At 42.7% G+C, this 12,556-nt stretch overlaps 1 protein-coding gene across 2 annotated transcripts in view; it reads left to right on the top strand.

Annotated features, from left to right (window-relative positions):
• Nucleotides 1–9,969: 9,969 nt before the first annotated feature.
• ANKRD42 (ankyrin repeat domain 42) overlaps nt 9,970–12,556 on the top strand; it is a 63,068-nt gene continuing 60,481 nt past the window's right edge. For both annotated transcript variants that reach the window (XM_082627355.1, XM_082627356.1), the window contains exon 1: nt 9,970–10,071. In XM_082627355.1, coding sequence (XP_082483481.1) covers nt 10,014–10,071 — 58 coding nt within the window. In that variant the 5' untranslated portion in view covers nt 9,970–10,013. The remainder of the gene's footprint in view (nt 10,072–12,556) is intronic.

Here is a 12,556-nt window from a genome sequence, read left to right as displayed (position 1 = left end):
TGTTAGTACTTAACGTTTAAAAGGAACTTGTTGAAGAAACTGAAGACAGAGATGACTGATAGGTCAGTCTCAGAGCTAGAAGGAGATACTATCAATAGCACAAAAGAATTTAGTTGGAATGGCGGAGGGACAGTATTTCTCTGAGATGTTCATAGGTATTTGCAGTTGAAATTGAGAATTCCTAGTTTTTGTTTGATGTAGATGTCGGTTATTGATTTAGAAGTGTGCTCCCCAATTTGGCTGTGCATTAGAATCACAGTGAATGCTAAGAAGAGATTGCTTATCTCGAGAGTCTTATTTAGTAGATTCTCATTCAGAGACACCTCTAATATTTAAGAAGCTCCATAGCTTTTTAAACACCAAAGCTAATGTTTTATGTCAATTACATCCCAATTTTAAAAAGCTCCATAGTTAATTCTATTATAATAAACAGCCAGATCTGACAAATGACCTAGAAATCAGTAACACCTAATTTTAGCCCCCTAAAAAAATGGAAAAGTAGTAAACACATACCATTAGGGACTAGAACCATTATTCTACACAAGAGAGTATAGCAAAGAAAGCTAAAGGAAGCCTCAGGGAAGCTGGAATATTGTCTTGTTTTTTTTGGCTGCACTGTGCAGCATGTGGACGTTAGTTCCCTGACCAGGGATCGAACTCACGCCCCCTTCAGTGGAAACGCGGAGTCTTAACCACTGGATCGCCAGGGAAGTCCCTGGAAAACTGTCTTTTGAAGTAAGAGTTGAAGTTTGTGAGAAGAAATAAAAGGAATATTGTATTAAAATCTACAAATTTCATCGTTCATACCCTCTTTACAATGTTCTCTGACTTCAACATAATTTACCTACTTTTAAACATCCAACTTTTAGGTTCCATTAAATACTACAAAGGAATTTTTTATTCAGCTCAAAGTAAAATAAGCTTTGGGGAGAAAAATAAGGATCTAATTATTATATATATTAAAATTTAATAAGTACTGTATGATATCACTATATGTAGAATCTAAAAAATAAACTAGTGAATATAACAAAAAAGAAAATGACTCATAAATATAGAGAACAAACTAGCAGTTACCAGAGAGTGAAGGGGGAGGGGCAAGATAGGAGTAGGGGATCAAGAGGTACAAACTACTATGTAGAAAATAAATAAGCTACAAGGATATATTGTACAGCACAGGGAATCTAGCCCATATTTTATAATAACTATAAATGGAATATAGCCCTTAAAAATTGTGACTCACTGTGGTACACCTGAGACTTACATATATTTCACTATATTTCGATATTAAAAAAAGAAAAAAAAAGATTCTCACGGAATAGTTTAACCTAAAATAGACAATTTTAGATTCTAGTTATATTTTCCTGGCTGTCTTTCTTTACAGCCTATTTAACATCTAACGAATGCTTCGAGGGGTTTATACAAAACATTCAGGAAGATATAAGGAGGCATCTAAGCATGTGTACAAATGGAAAGATTTAGCTGACCAAAGAGGTAATCTGGAGGGAGAAATGGAAAATCAGACTAGTGTCAAGAAAGGCCTGAATTTCTACTGTAGGAGTAGGAAGTTTCCTCCTACTCCTACATGGGGTCAGCTCTCTGAAATAATGAACACTTTGTTGGGCAGGTGGGGAAGAGCAAGTTAAACAATAAGAGCAAAAATGCACCCATGGGGTGCCCCAGTGAGGGATTAGAGGAGAGCACCAAAGGGAAAGAAAGAATGCTTGGGAAGCAAGAGGGTATATAGGCAGAAAAGAGTAGAGACAGTTACCAAAATCCACTTAATTCTTGTCCTGGAGTTGGTCCTACTCCCTCCTCTAGAACTAGATGGAAAGAGCTGGTTTACAGGGGATTAGAGGAACAACCTGATTTATCACCCCACTTTGAAAAAATTGAGGTAGAGATGGAGGACTAGCCAATTTTACTCATTGTAACCATAAGCTTCCTACTTAAAAGGGTTTTGAGTCTCTGGAATGCTGAGATGCCCACTTCAGTGTGTTCTGAAACCTGTTTCACTTGAGAAACTTCCTTCATAGTCAGTCCCTCACTTATCCTGAAATCCCGTGCAATCTGGTTTTTACATCTTGCCTATTTCATTAAAATTGCTCTCCTGAATATTATCAATGACTCCTTGCCAAAGCCAGTGTGCTTTTCTTAGCCTCTTAATCGATCTTGGCCCATATACTTCTTCTTCTTCTTCTTTTCAATGGAATTTTCTTTAAAATTTTATTTATTTATTTTTGGCTGCGTTGGGTCTTTGTTGCTGCTCACGGGCTTTCTCTAGTTGCGGCGAGTGGGGGCTCCTCTTCGTTGCGGTGCACGAGCTTCTCATTGTGCCTTCTCTCATTGCAGAGCACAGGCTCTAGACGTGCGGGCTTCAGTAGTTGTGGCACACGGGCTCAGTAGTTGTGGCTCACGGGCTCTAGATCACAGGATCAGTAGTTGTGATGCACGGACTTAGTTGCTCCGCGGCATGTGGGATCTTCGCGGACCAGGGCTCAAACCCGTGTCCCCTGCATTGGCACACGGATTCTTAACAACTGCACCACCAGGGAAGCCCTATACTTCGTAAAGTCATCTTTCTTTGCTTTATGTGACAGTGCATGTTTTCCTGTGCTTTTATAGTTTTATTTAGGATTTTTTTAAAAATTAAAAAATACTAGAAGTATAGAAAATAAAGTCTCCTTTCATATCTTTCTTTTTCTATAAAGTAACCACTGAGTTAACAATTTAGTATAGATCTTTACCAAATTTTGAAAAAAAATTCTTTTAAAAAGTAGTTTTTTGAAATCAGATGACATCACGTATGTATTCTTCTGCCTCTTTTTTCATTTAGTCTATCTACAACCCTTTCCATTTTGATTAATGCATGTAGATCTGCATTTCTCCCCGTGTAATATTTCATCATATGAATATAGCATAATTTATTTAGCTATTCTTTCCCTGATGTATATTCAAGTTCCTAATTATTTACAAAGTGTTGCAATGACTATCCTATTACATACAGCTGAGTAAGTTATTTTTGAAGATTTTACAACTGAATAGTTGCTGGTTCAAGGTTAATGTGTACTTAGAATTCTGACAGATACTGCCAAATTGTCCTTCATGGGTCACTCCAATTTAGCCTTTCACCAGCAGGATCTTCAGAGTGCTTTGTTTAGCCATCCTCTTCCAAAACTCATTATCCAGAATCTTTTAGTTTTTATCATTGTGATGCACAAACAGCAGTCTTTCTCTATTGAGTGTGAATATCTGTTCTTTTGTAATATGCTCTTGGTATTTTTATGGTTTTTGCTCGTTAATTTTTCTATCGACTTACCCTTTTTTTAAAAAAAATAAATTTATTTATTATTTATTTTTGGCTGCATTGGGTCTTCGTTGTTGCGCATGGGCTTTCTCTAGTTGCGGTGAGTGGGGGCTCTTCTTCGTTGAGGTGCGCAGGCTTCTCATTGTGGTGGCTTCTCTTGCTGCGGAGCATGGGCTCTTAGGTACACGGGCTTCAGTAGTTGTGGCACGCAGGCTCAGTAGTTGTGGCACGTGGGCTTAGTTGCTCCACAGCATGTGGGATCTTACCAGATCAGGGCTCAAACCCATGTCCCCTGCATTGGCAGGCGGATTCTTTTTTTTTTTTTTTTTTTTTTTTGCTGTACGCGGGCCTCTCACTGCTGTGGCCTCTCCCGTTGCGGAGCACAGGCTCCGGACACACAGGCTCCGCGGCCACGGCTCGCGGGCCCAGCCGCTCCGCGGCATGTGGGATCTTCCGGGATCGGGGCACGAACCCGTGTCCCCTGCATCGGCAGGCGGACTCTCAACCACTGCGCCACCAGGGAAGCCCTGGCAGGCGGATTCTTAACCACTGTGCCACGAGGGAAGCCCCTATTGACTTACTCTTTATCACTGAGTTAAATTGTTAGAAGACAATAAACATTAAGCCTATCTCTGGTCTCAACTTTATGGTAATGTATCTTGTAGCATAAACACTTAATTTTATATAGTAAACTATTTTTCTGTGGGGCTTGTTTTGCTTAAGAAGGCCTTCCTAAGATTTATAAAACAAATTTTCTCTTATTTCTTTCTAACACTTTATTTTAATATGTTTAATTCTTCTGATATTTTGTATATGGAAATTCTGAAAAGCCCTCATTTCTCTATTTGAAATGCCACCTCTATAATAAACATAAACAGGGGGTTATTTCAGGATTTTAGTTTGTTCCACTAACCTATTTGTCCAGTCCTGTTCCAATACTATCGTGTTCTAAATACTCTAGCCTTACAGTTCTGATATGTATTTGGGTAAGTCCTCAGTAGTTCTTTTTCAAAAATGTTTTGGTTAATACTGAACATTTATTCTTCCAGATAAATTTTAAAATCATCTTGCCAATCTCTACTAAAAATTACATTAGAATTTTTACTTGAAGTGCAATGAATTTACAGTTTGAAGAGAATCGTTATCTTTACAGTACTGAGCCTACTCATATAGGGAACACAGGTTATCTTTCCATTTATTTGGATCTTCTGTAACATCCATAAATGAAGTTTTATGTTTTTTCACATAGGTTTTGTTCATTTTTAAAATAGATTTATTTATTTTTGAAATATTTATTTTGCTGCTTCGGGTCTTTAGTTGCAGCACGTGGGATCTTTTGTCATGGTGCGTGGCCTTCTTTCTAGTTGTGGCGTGGGCTACAAAGTGCGCGAGCTCAGTAGTTGTGACACATGGGCTCTCTAGTTGTGGTGCGCAGGCTCTAGAGTGCACAGGCTTAGTTGCCCCGTGGCACGTGGGATCTTAGTTCCCTGACCAGGGCTCAAACCCTCATCCCCTGCATCAGAAGGCGGATTCTTAACCACTGGACCACCAGGGAAGTCCCCTCATTCACTTCTTGATAGGTTAATTTCTAGGATATTTTGCCATCATTGCTATTGTGAACAAGATCTTCCTTTACATTTAAAATTTAATTATATCTAGTATATAGGTAATCTTAATTCTGTAGGTTGCTCTGATAGCTTATTTTAATAAACTCTTTATTCTAATATTTAATGGTATTTTACAGTTGTCTTAGATTTTCCAGGCATACAATTATCATGTCTTAATTTCTTTCTTTCCAATTTCATACTTTATCTTGCTTATTATACTGTGTCCAAAATTCTCAAAACAATGCTGAATTATAGGAATGATAGCAGATAACCTGGACTATGACATTAGCATGCTGTTTATTTCTGGTTGATACCCTTCATCCAGTTAAGCAAACTTCCTTTTATTACTTGCTTAATATGAATTTTATTTTCTTCTTTTTGAATCAGTAATAGATTTTTTTTTTTTTTTTTTTTTTTTTTGCAGTACGCGGGCCTCTCACTGTTGTGGCCTCTCCCGTTGCGGAGCATAGGCTCCGGACATGCAGGCTCAGTAGCCATGGCTCACGGGCCTAGCCGCTCCACGGCATGTTGGATCTTCCCTGACCGGGGCATGAACCTGTGTTCCCTGCATCGGCAGGCGGACTCTCAACCTCTGTGCCACCAGGGAAGCCTGATGCTAATTTTTCAAGTGCTTTTTCAGTATCAATTAAGATCATAGTTTTTCTTTTATCTATTAATGTAGGAAATTTTCATTACTATATTGTCTAATGTTGACCCATCCTGTACTAGTAGGATAAACCCAGGTTGGTTATGACATTATTCTCTAAATGCACTGCTGGCTTCATAGTTTCCTTAGGATTTTTGCATGTATATTCATAAGTGAGACTGAGGTGTAAGTTTTTCTTCACTATCCTTGTTTAGATTCTGTTAGGGTTATGTTACCTTCAAAGTTGGAAAGTACTCCATTTTCCTCTATGCCTTGTTCCTAGTGACTTTTGTCTGGGATACATAAGGCATTCTTATTTTTTTTACATTTTTAATTTTATTTTTATTTTTGGCTGCGTGTGTCTTTGTTGCTGTGTGCGGGCTTTCTCTAGTTGCAGTGAGTGGGGGCTACTCTTCGCCGTGGTGCATGAGTTTCTCATTGCGGTGGCTTCTCCTATTGTGGAGCACGGGCTCTAAGGCGTGCAGCCTTCAGTAGTTGTGGCAGGCGGGCTCAGTAGTTGTGGTTCACAGGCTCTAGAGCGCAGGCTCAGTAGTTGTGGCGCATGGGCTTAGTTGCTCCGCGGCATGTGGGATCTTCCCGGACCAGGGCTCGAACCCGTGTCCCCTGCATTGGCAGGCAGATTCTTTTTTTTTTTTTTTTTTTTTTTGCGGTATGCGGGCCTCTCACTGTTGTGGCCTCGTCCGCTGCGGAACACAGGCTCCGGATGCACAGGCTCAGCGGCCATGGCTCACGGGCCCAGCCGCTCCACGGCATGTGGGATCTTCCTGGACCGGGGCACGAACCTGTGTCCCCTGCATCGGCAGGTGGACTCTCAACCACTGCGCCACCAGGGAAGCCCGGCAGGCAGATTCTTAACCACTGTGCCACCAGGGAAGCCCAGGCATTCTTTTATAATTATCAGTTTATTAACGTTTTCTAACTCTTCAGCCATTTTTTTTTAATTTATATTTTCCTAAAAAATTGTCCAAGTCAGTTTTCAAGATTATAGGGCTTCCCCGGTGGCACAGTGGTTGACAGTCTGCCTGCTGATGCAGGGGACACGGGTTCGTGCCCTGGTCTGGGAAGATCCCACATGCCGCGGAGCGGCTAGGCCCGTGAGCCATGGCTGCTGAGCCTGCGCGTCCGGAGCCTGTGCTCCGCCACGGGAGAGGCCACAACAGTGAGAGGTCTGCGTACTGCAAAAAAAAAAAAAAAAGATTATAAGGTTATGCTAAATAATTCACTTGTTTTCAACGTCCCTCATATCTGTAATGTGTTCCCTTTACTTCTGATATTTTCTCTCTTCTTCTTCCTCAGATTTGCTGTCTATTTATTGTTCTTTTTGAACACCAGCTACTATTATGATCAATTTTATTTTCTATTTCATTAACTTCTGCTTTTATTTTTAATTCCTTTCAAGTTTATTTTGGGAGATTTTACTTTTTCTGCTTCTCTATGTTTCTGTTTCCTTTTCTGATCCTTTCCACCAAGTGTGTATCCTTTAAGAGTGTGCTGCCTTATTCCCTCAGCCTCAGTGTGTTTATCCATACAACAGAGCAAAAAAGTAATGCCTTTACCATTATTATATAAGTGGCTACAAACACTGTATTAATTTGGAGTTTGGTCATAGTGGGTTCCAACTCCCCACCACCTAGTTATGGGATCTTGGCCAAATCTTGATTTCTTCACCTGTAAAAATAGAAATAATAATACAGATTAAGTTTAAGACTATTTGCAAATCATTTAGCATAAAAACTGGCCCATATTAATAACTCAATAGATGTCTGGTAAGACAATAGGCCTCAGTTGCCCCATTTCCAAAAATGAGGGGATTGGGCTGACTAATCCCAAATTCCTTTCCAACTGAAAAATTTTATTTTATTTTCTTACTTTTCTTTTGGCCACGCCAAGCAGCATGCAGCATCTCAGTTCCCCGACCAGGGATCAAACCCATGCCCCCTGCAGTGGAAGTGCAGAGTCTTAACCATTGGACCACCAGCAAAGTCCCTGAAAAATTTTACTTTCAATCTATCAGTTCATCCACCAGACAATCAACCAACCATCAACCCACTTACCCACACAACAGTTAGTAAATCCTTCCCTTCAACTAAGTATTCTAGATGTTAGGAATGCCATGATGAATAATGATACAGTTTCTACCTTCCAGAAGGTCAGAGTCCCTGAGGGGTAGGGGTGAGCACCAACTGTTAAATAGGTAATATACAGTATGATAAGTGGTCTAATAAAGGCTGTGGGAATTCAGAGACTTCGAGGAGTATGCACAGCAAAATCAAAGATCTAGGTTGGAAACCTAATGCGGGGACTTAATATTTACTAGCTGTGTACCCTCAGGCAATTAACTTTGGTGCTATACTTCTCTAACTGTAGAAAGGAACAGTAATACTATCCTGGTAGGTTATGTGAAAGATTAAACAGAAAAACTAATATAAAGCGCTTAGTACAGTGCCAGATTCATCATAAGAACTCAACAAATGGAAGTTATTAATGTTACAAGAGGCCATGGAAGTTAAAGAAAGGCATTTACTGTATTTCAAGAGAGGAAAGGTAGGGTCAGGGGAATTTGCCAGCTGTGTTCACTAAACAAAACCTGTGGCAAAAGGATGGGAAAAAACAGGGTAAGAGGAGAATCAAGGTGGGTGATGCCCTTGGAAGGCAGAGAATTCTAATTTCTGTGTTTTCAGCTGCTAGCACAAGACCTGACCCATATATTTGCTATAAATATGAATGGAAGAATACACGTTATGCAGTAGGGTTGCAGAAAAAGATCTGGGCCAAACTGTTGAAAGTAAACATTTTACAGTGAAAGGAACCTTGGAGTCAGGAGACCTGGTGCAGTCTTGACTGATGACCTGTGTTTTTATAATGGCTTCACAACTTACCTGCTGTTGGATCTTAGCAAATTACTGATACCTTGAATCTCCTCACCTGTAAAATGGGGATAACACCTACCTTACAAAATTAGTGTGAGAATTAGTACCAAGCGATTATCAAAGAGCCTGGCAGTAGTAACACGCAACAATGATAGCGCTGCAGCTGCTAACTCCTCCGTTAGGTCTTTTGTCCATACTTATTAAATGATAGGGTAAGAATATATTTTCTCCAGTGCTCCAACCAGCACTGATAAATGACACTCGGTTTGCCGAGGATAAAAGGCCCTGCCCGGCCCGAGGCACACACGCAGGTCACCTACGCCGACTGCAGTCCTGGAGTCTCCACGTGCGTCGCCGAGCCACGGCGGGCGCGACCTATGCCAGGCCGTTATAGAGGCGGGGCCTAGACAGGCTGAATGTGAGACCGAGCGGAATTCCACCGAAAACCGGTCCATTCCACCATCTCTAGAGGAGAAGCCTTGGGGGAAAAAAAAGAAAAAAAGAAAAAAAAAAAAAATTTTTTTTTGCAGCGAAGCCGGAAGTGACGCATGACTGCGAGGAACCGGAAATTACCGCAGCACGCCGGAAGTATACTCAATTCCAAGGCGACGGCTCCACCACCCCTGCAACCAGGTGGCTGGAGTCGGGACGCTGGAAAGCGACTTAGAGGAAAGGGTACTCGCCGACGGCGGCCGCCGCCACAGCGAATCGCTGGGAGTGGCAACCGAAGACGGCGGCCGCCGCACCAGCCGTCGCGTGTGGAGGATAAACGGCCGGCACGGCCATCGCGGCAACCAGTCCAGGGAAAGAGTTAGCGAAGGCCAGGGCTTTAGTCGTAGCGAAGACAGGGAAAGAATCCGTGGAGGCAGCGACCACCGCTGCAGGGTACCGACAGGAAGAGCAAGTGAAGACGTCGGCTTCTCCCGCAATGTCTCAAGAAGGGTCAGTGAAGACCTGGGCCACCGTCGCAGTGTCTCTCAGGAGAGAGTCAGGGGAGACGGTGGCCACCGTCCCAGCAACTCATGGGAGAGAGTAAGGGGAGACCGCAGCAGCGACGTGAGTTTAACTGAAGTCGGAAGCCACCCCACTAGTGACTCCGGGGGAACGGTCAGAGAAGACCGCGGCCTCCGTCTCAGTGGGACTTGGGAGGGAGTCAGGGAGGTCCGGGGTCCCCGAACCGGCGATTCCGGGGAGAGAGGCAGTGACGACCACAGCCTCCGCCTCAGTGGTTCTTGGGAGGGTTCTTGGATGGCGGCCGCAGCCTCAGCAGTTCCTGGGAGGAGGGGGTGAGTGAAGATCGCGGCTACGTGGCCAGCGACTCCTCCGTGGTGAGCGTCAGCGAAGACGCCAGCCGCCGCCGCCGCTTCTGGGAGAGAGAAAGCGAAGACGAAGGTTCCCGCTGCCGGGGCTCCTGGGAGAGAACGACAGGGGACGGCGTCCCCGGGCCTAGCGACGACGAGGAAGACAGCCGCTGCTGCACTGGCTCGTGGGTGACAGCGAGCGAAGACCGCCGCAGCAGCAGGGGCCTGGACTCGACTCCTCCCCGGAGTCCGAGGGGTCGCACCATGCCCGGGGTGACCGGTTTAGGCCCCTCCACCTTCTCCGTGGAAACTGCGACCCCGTGTGAGTCAGCTTATTTCACTGGCCCTCGTCTCTGCCACACTCCTTTTCTCACTTCAGTTCACAGGAGTTTTGCCCCTTCTGGCAGTTCCTTTTCTCACCTGTCACTCCTCATTTCCCTTAATTGACCTGTTTTCAGTAGGTCCCAAAGCTCCTCACCTGGCCCCCATCCTTCCTCATTTCAGCTTTACTTCCTTTTTTATTTTTCTATCTGCGCGCATTCCTGAGACTTCGTTCCCAGCTGACGTCAACTCTTGTTAAAATGTATGGACCCTTTTAAGTTCTTACCGTCTCTGCAGCATGTGACTCTGGAGATAATATTAGACTTATCTCATTTTCTTCCTTCCACTCTACTGACTCTATCTATCTGCCTACCTACTACCTACCTACCAACCTATCTATCTACTTATCTACCCTGAATTTTCTTCTATCCTCTTCTTAAAACGTTGCTTTTTTCCTTGGATAGTGCCATCATTAGTTCTTTTTTCCTTGTCATGTACTATGGCTTCAACCCTAGTGATGACCCCGGAATCTGTTATTCATTCAGTCATCCAGTAAATATTTACTGAGTGCCTATTATGTGCTTTGTCTTAAGGATATGTAAGCAGAGAAGATAGGCACATTCCTTCCTTCTAGTGGGGAAGATGAATACTCAGCAAGTAATTACTGGTGTGATGAATGCTATAAAGAAGAGTAGAGAGCCATTGGCTCCAGTATAGGGTGAGGTTGGGGATCAGAAAAAGCTGCTTGATACTGAGACACAGCTAACACTGAGAACTCAACTCCAGACCTCTCACTGGAGCTGCAGACTCATATGTACAACTCCTTTCTAGAACTCTTCCATGGGCACCTCAAGATCAACACATTCAGAATATAATTTTGTATTCATATGCCCTCTCTGTCCTTTAGTGTTCGCTATCTCAGTGGCAGTACACCACTTATGTAACTAAGCCAGACACCTTGGAGTTGTCCCGTTACTTTTCCCGTATTCCACTCACTATATTCATCCAAGTTCAATTCATCCTGCTTCCTTAATACATGTTGAATCTGTCTCCTTTTCTGTTCCTACTGCCATTCACTTGGTTGAGGGTCTCCACCTCTCTGGTGTAGACTACTGTAGATACCTTCCTACATGGTCTCCCTGAGTCTCTTACTCTTGCCCTTTGCTCAATGAATTCGCCTCACTGCAGCCAGCCATATAAACTCAGCATTACAAATCTGATCATTCTTATTCTTCTGCTTAAAATCCCTCAGTGACTCCCCACTCTCTGCTCAAGTTCAGCAAGTTCCAGCACAGCCTGCCTCTTGTCTAATTCTAGCCTCTTTTCCTTCCACTTTATGCTTCAACAATAGGGTGGGTATTTTTATAGTTTCTTGATCTGTCCAGGATGCCTTTCCCCGCATCCATTTCACCTGGCAAATTCCTGCTAATCCTTGAAGATTCATCTTAGGTGTTACCTTCTCTAGGAATCTTTTTCTGCTCTCCTTCCCTCCTACCCTAGCTGAGTTAGAAGTCTTCTGTGCTTTCATAACTTCTTATGAATATTTCTGTCATTGCTCTTACTACATCGTTTTGTAATTTGTGTTTGTATATCTCTCTGAGTTCCTTGAGGATAGAGACCATGTCTTCTTTATCTTTTTATCCTTATGGTAGATACCAGATTAATGTTGAGTGGATGGATGGGTGGATGAATGAATAAATTGGAACGGAATGTGGTGAGAAAAAAGGCTGTCAAATTAGATGGAGCCAAATTATGGGAGGGCATAGACTGTCATACTGAGGGTTTGGATTTGATTCTCTAGACTAGCAGTGGATTACCAGAAGCAGTTCAGAGTGGAGGAATGAAGTGATCAGAATAGTGTCCTTGTATACGATGGATTAGAGCTACCTTGTATAAAATGTATTAGAGTGGGTAGAACATCATTTGTAGATCTTGCAGTACTAGTTTAAAGGAGAATAGTGGAAGTCCCTGGAGGTCCAGTGGTTAAGACTCCGTGCTTCCACTGCATGGGGCACGGATTCGATCCCTGGTCGAGGAGCTAATACCCCACATGCCTTACGGCATGGCCAAAATATAAAAAAAAAAACAAACATAAAGGAGAATAATGAAGGTCTGACCTAGGGGATTAACATCATTAAACATTTACCAAGTGGTTTGGTTTTCTCGGGGTGCTTCCTTACTCTCTTCCCCGTATGCATAGATCTTAATTGTTCTTCAAAGACTTGCTCGAGTGTTTCCTCCTCCTCCTTTATTTACCTGTAATCTCTTAGGATGTTACTGTCAGGTTTTCGATTTCATCAAATTTATCCCAATAGATTTTAAAGTGTCAGTGGAAAGAAAATGTCTTAAATCCATGTCTATTCATTGTGTTATTGTAGTGCCTGGCATATGGTACATGCTCAAAGGACTTTTGAGTAAAATGCATAGCATTTTGCTAAGGGTTGGTATAAGATATGATTTCAGCCGTCAAGAAATTAATATGCTAA

The sequence above is a fragment of the Mesoplodon mirus genome, assembly GCF_964341445.2.
Source record: "Mesoplodon mirus genome assembly, chromosome: 7".
Lineage (NCBI taxonomy): Eukaryota > Metazoa > Chordata > Mammalia > Artiodactyla > Ziphiidae > Mesoplodon > Mesoplodon mirus.
Note: the sequence above shows the minus strand (reverse complement) of the source record. Positions and strands in the feature narration are given on the sequence as shown.